This window comes from Salmo salar, chromosome ssa17, assembly GCF_905237065.1.
Source record: "Salmo salar chromosome ssa17, Ssal_v3.1, whole genome shotgun sequence".
Taxonomy (NCBI): Eukaryota; Metazoa; Chordata; class Actinopteri; order Salmoniformes; family Salmonidae; genus Salmo; species Salmo salar.
This window is the reverse complement of record NC_059458.1, coordinates 30541509-30562969: the sequence shown is the minus strand read 5'-3', so window position 1 is coordinate 30562969 and position 21461 is coordinate 30541509. Positions and strand designations below refer to the sequence as shown.

General features: G+C 48.5%; 1 protein-coding gene across 1 annotated transcript in view; it reads right to left on the bottom strand.

Annotated features, from left to right (window-relative positions):
• LOC106573958 (neurobeachin-like 1) overlaps positions 1-21313 on the bottom strand; it is a 61847-nt gene extending 40534 nt beyond the window's left edge. The window contains 8 exon segments of the mRNA XM_045699384.1: positions 2246-2331; positions 4925-5007; positions 6326-6453; positions 7397-7478; positions 10132-10293; positions 13563-13654; positions 20197-20613; positions 21020-21313. Coding sequence (XP_045555340.1) covers positions 2246-2331; positions 4925-5007; positions 6326-6453; positions 7397-7478; positions 10132-10293; positions 13563-13654; positions 20197-20247 — 684 coding nt within the window. The 5' untranslated portion in view covers positions 20248-20613; positions 21020-21313.
• Between the last annotated feature and the right edge of the window lie 148 nt (positions 21314-21461).

The window sequence follows — 21461 nt, the reverse complement described above, 5'->3', positions numbered from 1 at the left end:
GGGTCTGAACACGTTCTGAACGCACTGTATAAATACCTAGGTGTCTGGTTAGACTGTAAACTCTCCTTCCAGACTCACATCAAGCATCTCCAATCCAAAATTACATTTAGTATCGGCTTCCTATTTCACAACAAAGCCTCCTTCACTCACGCTGCCAAACATACCCTCATAAAACTGACTATCCTACCAATCCTTGACTTCGGTGATGACATTTACAAAATAGCCTCCAACACTCTACTCAGCAAACTGGATGTAGTCTATGACAGTGCCATCCGTTTTGTCACCAAAGCCCCATATACTACCCACCACTGCGACCTGTATGCAATCGTTGGCTGGCCTTCACTACATATTTGTCGCCAAACCCACTGGCTCCAGGTCATCTATAAGCCGCTGCTAGGTAAAGCCCCACCTTAGCTCACTGGTCACCATAGCAACACCCACTCGTAGCACACGCTCCAGCAGGTATATTTCACCGGTCATGCTCAAAGCCAACACTTCCTTTGGCCGCCTTTCCTTCCGGTTCTCTGCTGCCAATGACTGGAATGAATTGCAAAAATCACTGAAGCTGGAGACGTATCTCCCTAACTAACTTTAAGCATCAGCTGTCAGAGCAGCTTACCTCCACTGTACCTGTACACAGCCAATCTGTAAATAGCACACCCAACTAGCTCATTCCCATATTATTACTTAACCTCTTGCACCCCAGTATCTCTACTTGCACATCATTATCTGCACATCTATCACTCCAGTGTTAATGCTAAATTGTAATTATTTAGCCTCTAGGGCCTATTTATTGCCTTACCTCCCTACATTTGCACACACTGTACATAGATTTTTCTATTGCGTTATTGATTGTACGTTTGTTTATGTGTAACTCTGTGTTGTTGTTTTTGTCACACTGCTTTGCTTTATCTTGGCCAGGTAGCAGTTGTAAATGACAACTGGCTAAATAAAGGTGAAATAAAAAAATAAAGCCTTCTGTTGTTCTCATGTGGCAAACATGACTTTATATGCGGGGACAGTGTAGGGTCACATGACTTTATATGCGGGGACAGTGTAGGGTCACATGACTTTATATGCGGGGACAGTGTAGGGTCACATGACTTTATATGCGGGGACAGTGTAGGGTCACATGACTTTATATGCGGGGACAGTGTAGGGTCACATGACTTTATATGCGGGGACAGTGTAGGGTCACATGACTTTATATGCGGGGACAGTGTAGGGTCACATGACTTTATATGCGGGGACAGTGTAGGGTCACATGACTTTATATGCGGGGACAGTGTAGGGTCACATGACTTTATATGCGGGGGACAGTGTAGGGTCACATGACTTTATATGCGGGGGACAGTGTAGGGTCACATGACTTTATATGCGGGGACAGTGTAGGGTCACATGACTTTATATGCGGGGACAGTGTAGGGTCACATGACTTTATATGCGGGGACAGTGTAGGGTCACATGACTTTATATGCGGGGACAGTGTAGGGTCACATGACTTTATATGCGGGGACAGTGTAGGGTCACATGACTTTATATGCGGGGACAGTGTAGGGTCACATGACTTTATATGCTGGGACAGTGTAGGGTCACATGACTTTATATGCTGGGACAGTGTAGGGTCACATGACTTTATATGCGGGGATAGTGTAGGGTCACATGACTTTATATGCGGGGATAGTGTAGGGTCACATGACTTTATATGCGGGGATAGTGTAGGGTCACATGACTTTATATGCGGGGACAGTGTAGGGTCACATGACTTTATATGCGGGGATAGTGTAGGGTCACATGACTTTATATGCGGGGACAGTGTAGGGTCACATGACTTTATATGCGGGGATAGTGTAGGGTCACATGACTTTATATGCGGGGATAGTGTAGGGTCACATGACTTTATATGCTGGGATAGTGTAGGGTCACATGACTTTATATGCTGGGATAGTGTAGGGTCACATGACTTTATATGCGGGGATAGTGTAGGGTCACATGACTTTATATGCGGGGATAGTGTAGGGTCACATGACTTTATATGCGGGGATAGTGTAGGGTCACATGACTTTATATGCGGGGACAGTGTAGGGTCACATGACTTTATATGCGGGGACAGTGTAGGGTCACATGACTTTATATGCGGGGACAGTGTAGGGTCACATGACTTTATATGCGGGGACAGTGTAGGGTCACATGACTTTATATGCTGGGATAGTGTAGGGTGAAAAGAGTGCATCTTGATTCTCACCTGTCCCCCTGCCACGATGGCTCCAAACAGGTGTAACAGACAGCATTTCAGACTGTCCTTAAGGTGTTCACTCTCCTGGAAGCACTCTGAAACACACAGTCAGTGGACATGGAACACTGTGGGTGTTTTGTTAACTATGCAAATATAACACCCACAACATGAGGTCAGTCTGGTCTGGTGCTGAGAGAATGGCCTCTTGAATGGCTGCCTGTAGCAGTCTGGTCTGGTGCTGAGAGAACGGCCTCTTGAATGGCTGCCTGTAGCAGTCTGGTCTGGTGCTGAGAGAATGGCCTCTTGAATGGCTGCCTGTAGCAGTCTGGTCTGGTGCTGAGAGAACGGCCTCTTGAATGGCTGCCTGTAGCAGTCTGGTCTGGTGCTGAGAGAACGGCCTCTTGAATGGCTGCCTGTAGCAGTCTGGTCTGGTGCTGAGAGAACGGCCTCTTGAATGGCTGCCTGTAGCAGTCTGGTCTGGTGCTGAGAGAACGGCCTCTTGAATGGCTGCCTGTAGCAGTCTGGTCTGGTGCTGAGAGAACGGCCTCTTGAATGGCTGCCTGTAGCAGTCTGGTCTGGTGCTGAGAGAATGGCCTCTTGAATGGCTGCCTGTAGCAGTCTGGTCTGGTGCTGAGAGAACGGCCTCTTGAATGGCTGCCTGTAGCAGTCTGGTCTGGTGCTGAGAGAATGGCCTCTTGAATGGCTGCCTGTAGCAGTCTGGTCTGGTGCTGAGAGAACGGCCTCTTGAATGGCTGCCTGTAGCAGTCTGGTCTGGTGCTGAGAGAACGGCCTCTTGAATGGCTGCCTGTAGCAGTCTGGTCTGGTGCTGAGAGAACGGCCTCTTGAATGGCTGCCTGTAGCAGTCTGGTCTGGTGCTGAGAGAACGGCCTCTTGAATGGCTGCCTGTAGCAGTCTGGTCTGGTGCTGAGAGAACGGCCTCTTGAATGGCTGCCTGTAGCAGTCTGGTCTGGTGCTGAGAGAACGGCCTCTTGAATGGCTGCCTGTCTCGCTCATACAAACAGTACATTCATTCACTCACATGCACACAGTCACACACGCATCACACACACCATGACATGCACACACACGCACACATGCCCACAGACACACAGTCTCTATCATGTTCCCTTGGGGCCAGTCTGTTCAGTCATACATTAACTTATCTGTCAACACATCCCAGTGAGGAGCTACAGCAGCATGGCCTCCCAGGTCAGCACCGTTCCCTCTACAGGCCAACCCCAGACAGAAGCAAATCAATCTCAGAGGGATAAGGCTAGGCCAGAACCAATGATCCCAGACAAGACAGATGGTTCTCCACACACCTCGTCCTCCACACACCTCGTCCTCCACACACCTCGTCCCCATTTCTTTCACACACTATTCCTCACTCCCTCTACTGTACCAGTCATATCCTCTCAGAGCCTCCCACACTTGACACACACACGGGCATGCGCTAACACACACGCGTGTGCGCACACTGTGGCAGGTTGCTGGAGTGGGCTTGAGGCGACTGGCTGGAGCTGAAGAGTTCTCTCTGTGGTGTTGACAGAACCACAGACACAAAGAGAGGCTGTTTGTTCCAAGATGGCCGCTGTCGCCAGAGGCCCAAACAGCCACCGTTCACTATCAGGCTGATCTAGACAGCCTGGCAAACAGACTGAGGAGAGGACACAAAGACTGGATTCATCTGGGATAGAGAGAGAGGACGGAAAGAGTCAGAGGTATGAGGAAGAATAGAGTGAGGAAGGAAAGAGAGTGGAGCTCTGAGGGGAGGGCTGTTCCTAAGCTGGGAGAGGAAAGAGAGTGGAGCTCTGAGGGGAGGCTGTTCCTAAGCTGGGAGAGGAAAGAGAGTGGAGCTCTGAGGGGAGGGCTGTTCCTAAGCTGGGAGAGGAAAGAGAGTGGAGCTCTGAGGGGAGGCTGTTCCTAAGCTGGGAGAGGAAAGAGAGTGGAGCTCTGAGGGGAGGCTGTTCCTAAGCTGGGAGAGGAAAGAGAGTGGAGCTCTGAGGGGAGGCTGTTCCTAAGCTGGGAGAGGAAAGAGAGTGGAGCTCTGAGGGGAGGCTGTTCCTAAACTGGGAGAGGAAAGAGAGTGGAGCTCTGAGGGGAGGCTGTTCCTAAGCTGGGAGAGGAAAGAGAGTGGAGCTCTGAGGGGAGGCTGTTCCTAAGCTGGGAGAGGAAAGAGAGTGGAGCTCTGAGGGGAGGCTGTTCCTAAGCTGGGAGAGGAAAGAGAGTGGAGCTCTGAGGGGAGGCTGTTCCTAAGCTGGGAGAGGAAAGAGAGTGGAGCTCTGAGGGGAGGCTGTTCCTAAGCTGGGAGAGGAAAGAGAGTGGAGCTCTGAGGGGAGGCTGTTCCTAAACTGGGAGAGGAAAGAGAGTGGAGCTCTGAGGGGAGCCTGTTCCTAAGCTGGGAGAGGAAAGAGAGTGGAGCTCTTTGGGGAGGCTGTTCCTAAACTGGGAGAGGAAAGAGAGTGGAGCTCTGAGGGGAGGCTGTTCCTTAACTGGGAGAGGAAAGCAGGGAAGTGTGATCTGTTTTCTCTAGAGAGTTGCTGCTTTTCATTGAGTAGAACATGGCTTCCTCATTCACTACTGTCAATGACCACACTGAATTTCCCCCACTGAATGACCCCACTAGAGAGGATAACTGGGTTGTGTTCATTAAGGAGAAAATGTTTTGAAAAAGAAAATCAAACTCACGGTAGAAGAAGGGGACAAACTCCACAGTGAGAGGAGCTGCTTTGTATTTCTGTCTGCTCTTCTCCACTGTACTCCGCTGGTCCCTGGAGGCAACAGGCAAACGCAAAACACATGGTGTCAGAAAAAGACCCCCTGTCCACAGTCTGTATGTGTGTATGTGAGCAGGAACCCTGCTGGGAGGGTTTAGCACAGGATTAGAACCAACACTACTTGGATTGATTTGTGAAATGTTTTGGCACTTTGGAAAAAACACTTTTATAATAATTAGCTAAACCAAGCCGAGCTGTACTGTGAAAAAACAACAACATCCAAGCCAGCACATTACGATTGTAGTGTTTTCAAAAGTGTAACAATAATTGACCATGGCGGAATAAGTACACTCATTTATATATTAATAACATTTATACATTTGTATGTACATATTCGTATTCATTCCTTTACACTTGTGTGTATAAGGTAGTTGTTGTGAAATTGTTAGGTTATATTACTTGTCAGATATTACTGCATGGTCGGAACTAGAAGCACAAGCATTTCGCTACACTTGCATTAACACCTGCTAACCATGTGTATGTGACAAATACATTTGATTTAATGATGATAGATCCTAAGAGCGTTGTATCTAGTGCTTCAGTACCCACTAGAGCCCCGGTGCTTAATGCATGCTTGACCCTGCTCCTCCAGTACCCAGAGCCCTTCCACTTATTGTGTATCAGTGGAGGCCGCTGATGGGAGAATGTCTCATAATAATGTCTGGAATGGAGTTCATGGAATGGTATGAAACGCATGTTCCATTCACTCCATTCCAGCCATTATTATGAGCCATTCTCCCCTTACTGTGGATCTATTACAGTTCCATCTATTATTAGGTCTAGTCCTGTACTAACACACCTGGCTCAACCAATCACATGATCTATCAACAGTTAACAAGGTCCACCTCACCATCTATGATAAGATCAAGCTCATGATCCATGATACGCTGAGAAGGTCAATCACACGATCTATGGTAAGTTAAGGTCACAGGATCTATGATAAGTTAAGGTCACAGGATCTATGATAAGTTAAGGTCACAGGATCTATGATAAGTTAAGGTCACAGGATCTATGATAAGTTAAGGTCACAGGATCTATGATAAGTTAAGGTCACATGATCTATGATAAGTTAAGGTCACAGGATCTATGATAAGTTAAGGTCAATCAGGTACTGGAAAAGATGAAATAGATGGACTAAGTGGAATGGTTGGGGTCACATCAGGAGATGTTTGGGGAAGGAAACATTGTTCACTATCTGCTCCAGGGCTTTCTTGACAAATAAATGTCACTCATTGTGACTTCCCTGGTTAAATAAAGGATAATAAATAAAGGATAATAAATGAACTCTGCTAGAGTTAGTAACTTAGTGTACCCGCAGGTGCGATGTCTCCAGTTCCGGTAGGGGTCGTACAGGCTCTCGCAGAAGGCCAGAGAGTGGCGGACAAACTCCTCGGCCTGAGTCTGGTCCACCATCTCCTTCTCCTTGGTCTTACTCTTCAGCTGTAGGAGAGAGCATGGTGAGGCTAGAAGACAGACAGGAATGTGTAATCTCACAGGAATGTACCTACTTAATCATTGTTGCTTCCTAAAAATAATTTTGTTCAAATCTGTTTTGAAACAGACTAGCACGAATGCAGACACATCTCTATAACTAATCATTGTGACAGGGTAAAAATACTTTATTTTTGTGCAGGTCGGTTTTGAAACTTGTTTTCAAAAGGCAACAGAGTCAGGAAAGCGATGATCGGGGGAGAAGAGGGTGGATAAGGGGGGAGAAGAGGGTGGATAAGGGGGGAGAAGAGGGTGGATAAGGGGGGAGAAGAGGGTGGATAAGGGGGGAGAAGAGGGTGGATAAGGGGGGGGAGAAGAGGGTGGATAAGGAGGGAGAAGAGGGTGGATAAGGAGGGAGAAGAGGGTGGATAAGGAGGGAGAAGAGGGTGGATAAGGAGGGAGAAGAGGGTGGATAAGGGGGGAGAAGAGGGTGGATAAGGAGGGAGAAGAGGGAGGGAGAAGAGGGTGGATAAGGAGGGAGAAGAGGGTGGATAAGGAGGGAGAAGAGGGTGGATAAGGAGGGAGAAGAGGGTGGATAAGGAGGGAGAAGAGGGTGGATAAGGAGGGAGAAGAGGGTGGAGAAGAGGGTGGATAAGGGGGTGGATAAGGGGGTGGATAAGGGGGGAGAAGAGGGTGGATAAGGGGGGAGAAGAGGGTGGATAAGGAGGGAGAAGAGGGTGGATAAGGAGGGAGAAGAGGGTGGATAAGGAGGGAGAAGACGGTGGATAAGGAGGGAGAAGCGGGGGGAGAAGAGGGTGGATAAGGGGGGAGAAGAGGGTGGATAAGGGGGGAGAAGAGGGTGGATAAGGGGGGAGAAGAGGGTGGATAAGGAGGGAGAAGAGGGTGGATAAGGAGGGAGAAGAGGGTGGATAAGGAGGGAGAGAAATCATACCTGCTGGATGTAGAGCGTTGTCATGGTGATGACATGGTTGATGTAGGAGCAGGTGCCAATCTCCTCCACATTGGACAGGTTCCTGCAGAGAGAAAGTCATAGCCTGTTATAGTAGTGACAGGTTCCTACACATAGACACAGAGAGAGAGACAGAGTCATGAGAGAGAGTCATGTCTGTTATAGTAGGGACAGGTTCCAACAGAGAGAGAGAGTCATGTCTGTTATAGTAGGGACAGGTTCCAACAGAGAGAGAGAGTCATGTCTGTTATAGTAGGGACAGGTTCCAACAGAGAGAGAGAGAGTCATGCCTGTTATAGTAGGGACAGGTTCCAACAGAGAGAGAGAGTCATGCCTGTTATAGTAGGGACAGGTTCCAACAGAGAGAGAGAGTCATGTCTGTTATAGTAGGGACAGGTTCCAACAGAGAGAGAGAGTCATGCCTGTTATAGTAGGGACAGGTTCCAACAGAGAGAGAGTCATGCCTGTTATAGTAGGGACAGGTTCCAACAGAGAGAGAGTCATGCCTGTTATAGTAGGGACAAGTTCCAACAGAGAGAGAGAGTCATGTCTGTTATAGTAGGGACAGGTTCCTAAGGCTTCCATTGGCTGTCAACAGCCTTTAGAAACTTGTTTCATCCGTCTGTTACTGGGCAGAGAACAGGAGCTCAGTCATTCAGTGGACTGCCTGGGAGCAGTGAGTTGTTTACTGCGCGGGTACGCTTGCGCGCCGCTCCTTTTTCTTCTGTAATGAATACGCTATTGTCCGGTTGGAATATTATGGAAGTTTTATGTTAAAAAGACCCTAAGGATTGATTGTAAACATCGTTTGACATGTTTCTACGAACGGTAATGGAACTATTTGACTTTTTGTCTCTGGTTTTACGCTCACGCGTTATGCCTTTGGATAGTGATCTGAACGCGCGAACAAAACGTAGGTATTTGGACATAAATATGGAGTATTTCGAACAAAAATAACATTGCTTGTGGAAGTGGGAGTCCTGGGAGTGCATTCCGACGAAGATCAGCAAAGGTAAGGGAAGATTTATAATACTAATTCTGATTTTAGTTGACTCCAGAACTTGGCGGGTAACTGTATAGCATGCTTTGATGGCTGAGCTCTGTACTCAGAATATTGAAAAATGTGCTTTCGCCGTAAAGCTATTTTAAAATCTGACACAGCGGTTGCATTAAGGAGAAGTGTATCTATAATTCTTTCAATAACTGTTGTACATTTTATCAACATTTATGATGAGTATTTTTGTAAATTCATGTGCTCATTCACCGTTGTTTTGAATTTGCCGCCGTGCACTTTCACTGGCTGTCGTCATACCGATCCCGCTAACGGGATTCAAGCCATAAGAAGTTATAGTAGGGACAGGTTCCAACAGAGAGAGTCATGCCTGTTATAGTAGGGACAGGTTCCAACAGAGAGAGAGAGTCATGTCTGTTATAGTAGGGACAGGTTCCAACAGAGAGAGTCATGCCTGTTATAGTAGGGACAGGTTCCAACAGAGAGAGAGAGTCATGTCTGTTATAGTAGGGACAGGTTCCAACAGAGAGAGAGAGTCATGCCTGTTATAGTAGGGACAGGTTCCAACAGAGAGAGTCATGCCTGTTATAGTAGGGACAGGTTCCAACAGAGAGAGTCATGCCTGTATTATATTTTTTTATAGTAGCTCATCATCCATCACTACAAAGCTGGACCAATGAGTAGCCAGCTACATTTGACAATTAGAAATAGCTATTGATTTTCCGGTTCATTAAGAACCAGAAACTAAAATGGGTGTTTTTGGTTGTTGAGGCAATTAGACCAAGCCCATTTCAAGGTTCTTTCTAAAAGAAATGACAAGTTATTTCAGAATATGAAGGTAAGATAGCTGGCTAACTCATTGATCCTGCTTTGTTGCATATCCCTCAGGGTCATGTTCATGACGGCACCATATAGAAGACTACAGACTGAAGCAGCCAGGGAGACATTTTCACTTGTTTTCACTTTCCGTTGAAAAAACCTTTGTTGCGAGCCCTACTGAACCGCCTACCTACTGCTGGAAGACCGTTTAAAACCAGGGGAACTAAGACCTGTCAACCTTGGCTAGAGTGGTTCCTATCAATAGACATTACCTAGAAGAGGTCCAACCCACAGAATTAGAAATTATTCAAATTCCATGGTCCAATCCCATACTCAACCTCCATAATATGGACTGACTGGACCCGTACAACCAGGCCTAGGTAGGTGGAGGGGCCAGACTACTGGACCCGTACAACCAGGCCTGGGTAGGTGGAGGGGCCAGACTACTGGACCCGTACAACCAGGCCTGGGTAGGTGGAGGGGCCAGACTACTGGACCCGTACAACCAGGCCTGGGTAGGTGGAGGGGCCAGACTACTGGACCCGTACAACCAGGCCTGGGTAGGTGGAGGGGCCAGACTACTGGACCCGTACAACCAGGCCTGGGTAGGTGGAGGGGCCAGACTACTGGACCCGTACAACCAGGCCTGGGTAGGTGGAGGGGCCAGACTACTGGACCCGTACAACCAGGCCTGGGTAGGTGGAGGGGCCAGACTACTGGACCCGTACAACCAGGCCTGGGTAGGTGGAGGGGCCAGACTACTGGACCCGTACAACCAGGCCTGGGTAGGTGGAGGGGCCAGACTACTGGACCCGTACAACCAGGCCTGGGTAGGTGGAGGGGCCAGACTACTGCTTCTGGTCCTACAGACACACCACAGACCAACCTGCAGATGACGATGAGGAACTTGACCAGCAGGAGGGCCAGGTTCTGCTGCTCCTGCTCCAGGCCGTCCGAGGCCTTCTGGACACACTGGAGCAGCTGGTGCCGCAACACCTGCAGGATGTTGTCTGGCAGCAGGGTCATCACTGGAGGCACCTCCTCCAACCTGGGGAGGAGGGAGAGAGAGAGAGAAAGGGGTGAAATAAGGGAAACACCAAAACATGCTGCGTGCCACACGCATCCGCACACACACGCCCTGCCATCCAGGACATTTATACCAGGCGGTGTCAGAGGAAGGCCCTAAAAGTTGTCAAAGACTCCATCCACCCTAGTCATAGACTGTTCTCTCTGCTACCGCACGGCAAGCGGTACCGATGCACCAAGCGCACACACACACACAAATAAACCCACCCAAACTTCTAAGGCCTTCAGGTACGTTACACACATCTACACTACATTCACACACATATACCTAAGCAACACACCATGATAACCTTTAGACTAGTATTTGCTGATAGACTAATGTCATGAAACCATCCCCTGTACTGCTACCAGTGAACCTAGCCGTCTCTGTCCCCCTCTGCAGACAGAGGTCATCAGAGAGGAATGGGTTCTTCCTCCAACCAGACCAAGCAGAGCCCAGATGAGCATTCCCAAATCGGGGTAAGAGCGTATCGCTGGGAAAAAGCAGGACAGCTGCGGCAGAGGGGGGAGGTGGAGTGGGAAAGGGAGAGGGGGAAGTAGAGTGGGAAAGGGAGAAGGGGGAGGGAGAGAGAGAGGGGGAAGTAGAGTGGGAAAGGGAGAAGGGGGAGGGAGAGAGAAAGGCACAGCAACGAACCGACAAACGACCGTACTGGCAGATGTAATGGAAAGTAATCTGTTTCCCCTTGCTCCACACTTCACTCTCTCCAGTCCCACACACACAGACCACACAGGCTTACGTAACCGTCATCTGACAGGACTGACTGGGCATTTCACTGGTCATGTGACCAGACCACAGCTGGAAGAGCAGAGAAGCACATCACCTCTCACTCGCTCTTTCCCTCTGTCTCTCTCTATACTGCATGTGCTTCTTCTCCCTGAACGCTCTCAAACAATGGATGCATACATACAGACATGCACAGAACCCTCACACCAACACAGATTCCAGAGCTGGTTATGGAACACCAACACAGATTCCAGAGCTGGTTAAGGAACACCAACACAGATTCCAGAGCTGGTTATGGAACACCAACACAGATTCCAGAGCTGGTTAAGGAACACCAACACAGATTCCAGAGCTGGTTAAGGAACACCAACACAGATTCCAGAGCTGGTTAAGGAACACCAACACAGATTCCAGAGCTGGTTAAGGAACACCAACACAGATTCCAGAGCTGGTTAAGGAACACCAACACAGATTCCAGAGCTGGTTATGGAACACCAACACAGTTTCCAGAGCTGGTTATGGAACACCAACACAGATTCCAGAGCTGGTTAAGGAACACCAACACAGATTCCAGAGCTGGTTATGGAACACCAACACAGATTCCAGAGCTGGTTATGGAACACCAACACAGATTCCAGAGCTGGTTATGGAACACCAACACAGATTCCAGAGCTGGTTATGGAACACCAACACAGATTCCAGAGCTGGTTATGGAACACCAACACAGATTCCAGAGCTGGTTAAGGAACACCAACACAGATTCCAGAGCTGGTTATGGAAAACCAACACAGATTCCAGAGCTGGTTATGGAACACCAACACAGTTTCCAGAGCTGGTTATGGAACACCAACACAGATTCCAGAGCTGGTTAAGGAACACCAACACAGATTCCAGAGCTGGTTAAGTTTTTCTGTCATGCTGCTCACTTGCATCAAACATACTGTACATGTAGCCCCAGCTAGATTTGGCTGAGATTGGGTGTGTACTGTGCACACTTAACGCAGACACATGCAGAGGTGTGGACTCGAGTCACAAATTTGATGACTTGAGACTCAACTTGACGGAAAATAAAATAACTTGAGACTTGACTTGAAGCTTAGGACTCGACTGACTTGAGACTGATAACCGGGTTTTGTAACGTTTTGTCACATTTTGTGGCACAGAGTCTCCGTGAATTACTCTCCACGCAGCCCGACACAGTCTCCCAGGCAGGCCGCGTGATCCTGCTGCACCCAGGCAGGCCGCGTGATCCTGCTGCACCCAGGCAGGCCGCGTGATCCTGCTGCACACAGGCAGGCCGCGTGATCCTGCTGCACACAGGCAGGCCGCGTGATCCTGCTGCACACAGGCAGGCCGCGTGATCCTGCTGCACACAGGCAGGCCGCGTGATCCTGCTGCACACAGGCAGGCCGCGTGATCCTGCTGCACACAGGCAGGCCGCGTGATCCTGCTGCACACAGGCAGGCCAAGTGATCCTGCTGCACACAGGCAGGCCGCGTGATCCTGCTGCACACAGGCAGGCCGCGTGATCCTGCTGCACACAGGTAGGCCGCGTGATCCTGCTGCACACAGGCAGGCCGCGTGATCCTGCTGCACACAGGTAGGCCGCGTGATCCTGCTGCACACAGGCAGGCCGCGTGATCCTGCTGCACACAGGCAGGCCGCGTGATCCTGCTGCACACAGGTAGGCCGCGTGATCCTGCTGCACACAGGCAGGCCGCGTGATCCTGCTGCACACAGGCAGGCCGCGTGATCCTGCTGCACACAGGTAGGCCGTATGATCCTGCTGCACACAGGCAGGCCGTGTGATCCTCCTGCACACAGGCAGGCCGTATGATCCTGCTTGCTCTGGACTCCAGACAAGTGTAAATGTGACATGATATCCCTTGTTGATATTGACTACCAACATGAATGACTTTCAGCTCAAAATGAAGGTGCAAAACATAGTCTATTTCTGTATCTTGTGTTTTGAAAATGCGTCCCCGTTTATGACCCTAATGACAGGCTACATTTGCACAGCGATTTGAAAACCAATGAGCTAGAGAACAGATTGTTGATTTGCTGTACAGCTATAGGATCGGCTGCAGCACAAACAGCAAGAATATGAACCGTTTACTTTACAAGCTCACCAGCAATGGTGCATCAAGCAACAACTACTAGCATAGACCTACTGCTCTTTGGTATGTCAACATCGCTTGGAATTAAACAACCTATGAAGCATGCATTTGGAATTTATTGTTAAAATGGATTATTGCATAATCAAAATGTGTTATAGATAAAATAATGATGGCCTCAATAAATAGATAAGTATTTGTAATTGAACAAGTCATTGCCTGAAAAGAGGTTTTATGTTTTTTACTTGACATGACTTGCTCTTAGAACGCATGTCTTGGATTGACTCGATATTCGACCCGTTCTACTTGGGACTTGACTTGAGACTTGGACCTTGTAACTTGCTAGTGACTTCAATAATAGTGACTTGGTCCCACCTCTGGGGCTATGCTTACCTGGAGGGTGGCTTCTCAAAGTCCACGTCTAGACATCTCTCATAGGAGCCAATGAAGATCTCCAGCCACAGCTTCAGGTAGTCTGGGTCCCTCTGTCAGAGAGAGGGATGGAAGGATGGAATCAAGGAGAAGGATGGAGAAGAGAGGGTGAGGTGAAGAGGATGTAGGTGGAGAAGAGGGGGAGGAAGAAGAGGAGGGAGAAGGAAAGAAACAGATGTTAGTGGTTGTCAAGTGAAAATAGAGAGATAATGATTCCACTAACTGTAGTATGTCATGAGGGGCAGATTACAGTAAACTCAGGTAGGTAGGTGAGTGAGTGAGTGAGTGACAGTAATGAGGAGTGCACCTGTCTGCCTGAAAAACAGGCATCGCCACATTCTCTACTCCCGAGGGGAGTCACGAGCAGCTGCCGTTCAGACATTTCCTACATTCCTGGGAACAATGCAGAGAGCCAGAGGCCAGCAGCACTGTTCACAGACAGACAGACAGCACATCACCCTCCCACTGAGAATGCCAGTCATCTCCACACCCCGGCTAGCCTAAGCTCTCTCTCTGCCCAGGGTGGGGAGGTATAGAGGGAGGTAGAGAGAGGCAGGACAGGGGAGTTCCAAGGCTTGCCTGACTGACACTGATTCAGGTCAAGGGGGACTGATATGAGAAAAGGCCCAGAGTATTACTGTTGAACCAGTAGGAGTGGCAGGAATGAATACTGCTGTGTCAGACTAAGTGTTGTTCAATAAGGCACTAGGCTATATTGTTTGGTGGGGCAGTAAAGTGCTTAGTAGCATTTGTTTGACAAAGCAGTGTTTCTACACTCCTGGGGTGTAGGCTATTCACTACAAATCAAAAGGAAGAAAACAGACCGAAACCAAGAGGGATTACCAGAACTTGTCCAATAAGAAACGTTGGTTTCCGTTGCTACGGTGTGCAGTAATGAATAAATAGACCCCTGGCCCGTGCCTGCTTCGTCCGTCAGAGAGTAACACCGGTTTAAAGAGAAAACTCACCAGACTGAATGTCGGTCTGCACAATACATGGTGTTCATTCGCTTGCTGTCGCTGCGGTGTGTTAGTGAACACCCACCGTCCTTTTAGCCCTTTTCCTCATGTAGAATCGGTTTGCAAACTACGGACGGCCCTCTGTTCAGGGGTGCTACCTACTCTCAGCCGGCAGACATTCAACCATCCTACCAGTCTGTCCGTGCCTTTTGGTGATTTTCAACTGACACGTTTCATGAAGTGGTTTTCTGATGACGCCCAAAGCTCAGTTACATGTAAATGACCATGTTTCTTACATCTAGCCAATACTATTCAGGGCCTTATAAATGTGCAGTAAGGTTGGTTTTGACACTAGAGCAGGTCAGGTCTAGGAAAGCCTCAGCCTGCTGCGTGTCACAGTGGGAATGGTCCAGAAAGAATTCCAAAAGTGAGGTCATCAGAACAGCAAGTGACTTGACGGAGCGTTTGAGAGGGACTTGGATACAGAGTTCAGTACAAGTGTCTGTATATACTGGAATCAACATGGTTGTACAGTAAAAACATATGACGATCTGGTTCATTCCGCTCTGAATGCGTGTGTTCCCTCCCCTTGACTGTGTGAGCCAGAGCAGGTTTGGGCACCAGCCCCAGGGAGTGTGTGAGTGGTTAGAGAGAATGCCCTCTTTCACTGGGCAGCCGGGGAGTAGGGCTGAGACAGGGAGGGCAGAGAGAGCAGAGAGGGACACACCCTGGGCCTGCTTGCTGTGGCTCTGTTTATTTGAGGCACCGCTGCTGACCCAACACCAAGCAACACTGGCTGGATGAATTCAGATCAGATGAGCTCAACATCTGGGTAGCAACCTATTAGTAATATCTTTGAAACTATCTGACAGACTAATGATTGATGACGCATTTCCTATTAGTGTGTTTTCTTATGGTCAGCTGGTTTGAGGGGGTGGGTAATCTGGGTTTCCTGTGCCCAACATGTGACCATCCATCCTGATATCATGACCACCCCCTCCCAGACTCTTAATAACACATGACCCCATGGGACCTTCCCAACAGGGTGAATTGTGGGTTTTTATTAGTCAGCTGGTTTGGCAGGGGGTTAGACTATAACTTACTTTGTACCAAGCATGTGACCATTCCTCATTAAATCATGACGACCCCCCTCACTGAATCTTAATAACACATGACCATGTAGGACCTCACTAGCCTGAGCCTACAAGGTTATCAACATCAATCTTTCCTCAAGGAGATCCCATCAAGAGGTGAAGAGAGCATTACGAAGGACCCTGCCCTCCTCACCCTACCAAAAGGGCATGGTTGGCATGGTGACCAAGTATGACTGCTAGAGGAAATGGTGAAGGAATGGTGAGGGGCGACTCAAACCACAATGTTTCTTGTTCCTAACAGTTTCCCTGTTTTACCACAATGTCTACTGTAGATGTCCTGTTCCAAACAGTTTCTATTTTACCAATGTCTTTTATGCCTTCATGGTCCATCTATGGTCACCTTCTCCTCCCCATCAGTCTCCAGTACTCACTATCCTGGGATTGACTGATGTCACGGCACCAGAAGTATTTATAGTGCACACATGGGAGGGGCTAAACCGCGAGGTGTGGTCGATATATAAACACTATGACATTACTGTTGTTGCTGGTGATATTTATAGCACACAGTGAGAGAGGAGGGAGCCGAGAGGAGAGAGGAGGGAGCCAAGAGGAGAGAGGAGGGAGCCGAGAGGAGAGAGGAGGGAGCCGAGAGGAGAGAGAGGAGGGAGCCGAGAGGAGAGAGCCGAGAGAGAGGGAGCCGAGCCGGGAGAGAGGAGCGAGCCGAGAGAGAGGAGCGAGCCGAGAGAGAGGAGCGAGCCGAGAGAGAGGAGCGAGCCGAGAGAGAGGAGCGAGCCGAGAGAGAGGAGGGAGCCGAGAGAGAGGGAGCCGAGAGGAGGAGAGCCGAGCCGAGAGAGAGGAGGGAGCCGAGCCGAGAGAGAGGAGGGAGCCGAGAGGAGGAGAGCCGAGCCGAGAGAGAGGAGGGAGCCGAGAGGAGGAGAGCCGAGCCGAGAGAGAGGAGGGAGAGAGGAGGAGAGCCGAGCCGAGAGAGAGGAGGGAGAGAGGAGGAGAGCCGAGAGAGAGGAGGGAGAGCCGAGCCGAGAGAGAGGAGGGAGAGAGGAGGAGAGCCGAGAGAAGAGGGAGAGAGGAGGAGAGCCGAGAGAGCCGAGCCGAAAGAGCCGAGAGGAAAGAGAGGAGCGAGCCCGAGAGGAGCGAGCCCGAGGAAGGGCAGAGATCTAATTGAACAGACTACGTAGGTAGTGCCCAGAAACCACTGCCGTAGGCAGTGCCCAGAAACCACTGCCGTAGGCAGTCACCAGAAACCACTGCCGTAGGCAGTCACCAGAAACCACTGCCGTAGGCAGTCACCAGAAACCACTGCCGTAGGCAGTCACCAGAAAGAACCACTGCCGTAGGCAGTCACCAGAAACCACTGCCGTAGGCAGTCACCAGAAACCACTGCCGTAGGCAGTGCCCAGAAACCACTGCCGTAGGCAGTGCCCAGAAACCACTGCCGTAGGCAGTGCCCAGAAACCACTGCCGTAGGCAGTGCCCAGAAACCACTGCCGTAGGCAGTGCCCAGAAACCACTGCCGTAGGCAGTGCCCAGAAACCACTGCCGTAGGCAGTGCCCAGAAACCACTGCCGTAGGCAGTGCCCAGAAACCACTGCCGTAGGTAGTGCCCAGAAACCACTGCCGTAGGTAGTGCCCAGAAACCACTGCCGTAGGTAGTTCCCAGAAACCACTGCCGTAGGTAGTGCCCAGAACCACTGCCGTAGGTAGTCACCAGAAACCACTGCCGTAGGTAGTCACCAGAAACCACTGCCGTAGGTAGTCACCAGAAACCACTAGGCTTGTGTTGTTGCTACTTGTGGATTCAAACAGTGATTGATGCTACCATGATCCTGATGTATAGTTACACAGGCCTACAGACCTAGTTAAAATTCAGAATATTTCATGTAGGCCTGTGTCTGTGGTCTCATCACATTAGTAGCTATAAGCACAGGAGGGGCTGACAGGCCTAATGATAATGAGCTAACCACATACACATCATGCTTCCTGTAGTTCAACACTACAGGGGTATGCTTCATGTTGTCGAGAAACAAGAGCCATGTCTTTCCCATCATCGAGAACCAGAGGGATGAGATTTGCATGGTCGTGTTTGGTGCCTCGCTGCCACTGTGGTGTTAACAATGCTGCTAACTCTAACTCTGGGACGATACTCCAGGCTGATGACAGTGACACTACACAGCCTGCTGGGTAAGAGGATCGTAATGTGACCGTCTCAGTGGTCATCTGCTACCTTTTATCTCCAACATGAACTGGAGTTAAAAGACTGGTGCTTTCCCAGTTAGCCGACCCACAGATTTACAACAACCAACACATGTATGGAGGGGGCTAGGCTAGTTAACTTTGGAGGAAAGAAACTCACTGCGGGTTGTGTTCATTATGCAACAAACAGAAACTGACTGAAACAGGGAGGCAGGGACATCATGGATTCGTCCAATAAGAAACCTTCATTTTTGCTTTCCATTTTAAAACATTTTTCAGTTACATACCCTAATGAACACGGCCCAGGGGGTTAGGCTTATTGCATATCAGACAGGCCAGTATTCAAGCATCACACATTCACCGAATTGAGTTGGAGGTGAATGAATTAGTGTCAAAGCCTTTTACTATGACCTACAGCTACAGGATAAACTAGTTCCTGACCGCAGCGCCACTACTCCCTTTAATTAGGCTGCTCAACCGCCAACAGTAGTTGCTAGGAGTGACTCCACCCCAGGGACCAGGGTGACTTACTGTGATGACTCTGTCAACCTCTGGCCCCGTAGTGTTGACAGCCCTGCTTGGGTTAATCATTATAGAGGTGAGTAACAGTTCAGTCACACTGATCTAATGGAAGTTAGAGAGCACAGTGGTACTGGATATTTTAGCTAGGTAGCCTTGCCTGAGCCAGAACGGCCCATAGGGCAGGGGACTATCACCTGTTTCTGTAGTGTGAGGCAGCTTTAGGACTGAGTACGCAGCCTTACAATTTCATGGCGGGATCCTAACCCCAAGGTCAAGGACTTGGTCATTTTAGCTTAACTAAGCTCCCATTATTGTTCATATGCCATGCTGTGTTAAAGGTCAGTTATCTAAGTACAATAGGGTGTAATGAGCCTATCCCTCAATGAGGTGTGGCATCATTAACCTGCGACACTGAAGTGTATGGCTTCTTTAGGGCAAGTGGAGACAATGGGCAGCCTCACACAACAAACATTCCAGAGCCGATTTAGCTCACGTGACGGACTACAAGTTCCCCTTGCTCCTGATGTATCCTGGGAACCCTGACACACACACACTGAAGAGGAGACCCCTGAGCAAGTGTTGACATTGCGGCCACTCTGGGGGAGGTAAAGGTCCTTACAAATTATTTAAGCAATTTAGGCAAAGCCTCACAGGGTTTGTGGCCACATGCAGAGTAAAATACAGGCCTGCTGCTGTATGAGATTGAACTTCTAGCCTACTGTCTGACCCAATGTAAATACACTCCCTTAATAGAACAAAGATGATGTGTGTACTCTCCACAATGCCTGCCATTTAACACAGGACTGAGAAGTGAGTGCAAGATCAAGTGTGTTCTCAATGTTTTGTACACTCAATGTACACGTATTGTTTACAAAGCAGGTGACAAATAAAATCTGGTTTGATACTAAACTAGCCTGGTCCCAGATCTGTTTGTGCTCTTGTCAACTCATGTTGGGCATGACAATGAGTTAAATGGAGTTGGCACGACAACACAAAGACTGGCACTCAGGCAGGATCATTGTAAAAACTTGTGCCATAGCATTTCCTGCCCTGTGTCGTGTGGGAGAACAGGATAGCTCAAAAGGCTAATGCTTATGAGAGGGTTGTCCTTTTGAGTGGGATTAAAGAGGGAATGTGTTGATGGCAGTTGAGACTCGCATGAGGAGAGGCTCAGGCACCAAGCTGTGATTGGTCACCCAGTGCAATGAAACAACTGTAGCTACTACAGTCAATCAAGGGGGAAATAGGTCTAGCTAGGTTGCAATACAAAACAGAACCTATGTAATTGTATTATACCCTTCTACATACCAAAAGACGTCACTCAACTGAAATCTAAATACCAGGAGACAGACTTTACACATTGCAGGACAGTCCAGCAGCTGTTACTGAGAATAGTGGAGGAAGAACAGGATGGCTTAAAAATTCAAGCCTGATTACAATTCATCATCTTGGCCATGTTCTGTTATAATCGCCACCCGGCACAGCCAGATGACTGGCCACCCCTCAGAGCCTGGTTCCTCTCTAGGTTTCTTCCTAGGTTCTGGCCTGTTTAGGGAGTTTTTCCTAGCTACCGTGCATCTGCATTGCTTGCTGTTTGGGGTTTTAGGCTGGGTTTCTGTACAGCACTGTGACATCAGCGGATGTAAAAAGGGCTTTATAAATACATTTGAATTATCATCACCCATTACGTCATCTCAATATACCACAGCTATTGTAATAGCTTGGTTACCTTACAGTCTGGTCTTACTGACATGACACAGATTCTAATGCATGTTTTATGTGTCAAACAGATCAAGAGAAAGGTTTGTTTACCTTGTTGCAATACAGCATCCAGACCTCGTACAATCTTTCATTTGATGCCATTCTCCACGGCGCGTGGTGGGCTTCCAAACAGAGGTCAATTCTCCCGATTCCTCATATTGAGCCCCTAGCTAGATCTCCTCATTCGGGCATTGCTCGTATACATATCGATTTCAGATGTTAAGTGAAATGTCACAATGAAAGACAACTCCGAAAATAGTTTAAATACCTTTCTACTTAGAAAGGAAAAACAAAATATTCAAATGTAATCCCAGTGGCGGTGTTTCTTGATATTGGAACTTCCTAAAGCACTATTCCATCGTGAATTATGGATTCCCAAGGTTTCGCGTTTCCTGCTGTGGTGAGATTTCCACGGTCAAAGTCGCACTACGTCCACTTCTCGACTCATATGCCACTGACTCTGCCCCTCTGTGGAAAGCCAAGCCACAAACAAAGTTAGTATGTCAAATACACAAGTTCTGTGGCGCCAGGTTATAAATAGTTAACAGCACTTGTTTATAAACACCACCAGTAGGCTATACCTTTGATAACGTTAGCTGACTGGTTATGATAGCTAATTTAGCTTGCTGTAAACAAACCCTATGAATCAGCCATCAGCCCAGGCACGTTCTGTTCAATTAGATCTGTGCCCTTCCTTTGCAAGAGAAGGATAGAGCTGACGAAATAAAACACAACAAAGCTAACTAACGTTAGCAAGCTAACTTGGGGTTGCAATACGCAGAAAAACGCTCGAGTTAGCAAAGTTACTTAGCTAACAAGCTGTCATTGTGAAACAAGGTGGCTAATATTAATTAACTAGCATTATCGTTCTTACCTGTGATGTGTCAAAACGGCGAAGCCTTTTTTTCCCTGTCTAACGTTACTTCTCAATTTGACACAAACGACGAAACGAGTTTGTGAATTTGCTTGACCTTGCCCTAGAACTTAGACATTTAGAAATGTCACCACATAAACAATGCAAACGCACGCATTACTAACGAAAACGACAAAATGTTATAGCCAGCCCATTCCTGTACACTGGGACAGCTACAAACAACACTGGCGGTTAGTGCTGTGGCACTGTCACTCGTGAAGCTGTCTACGATGTGCGAAACGCGGCCAACTACTTCCTGATGTCAACTTTTTCCATTTTCAAAGTAAACGTTCTCATTTATTAAGCCCAAGGGAATCTTAAAAAAAAAACGTTTTTTAAAACAAAACATAGGTAGAAGTGTATAGTGATAAATAATAATGTTGCCAAAATTGCCCAAAAAACC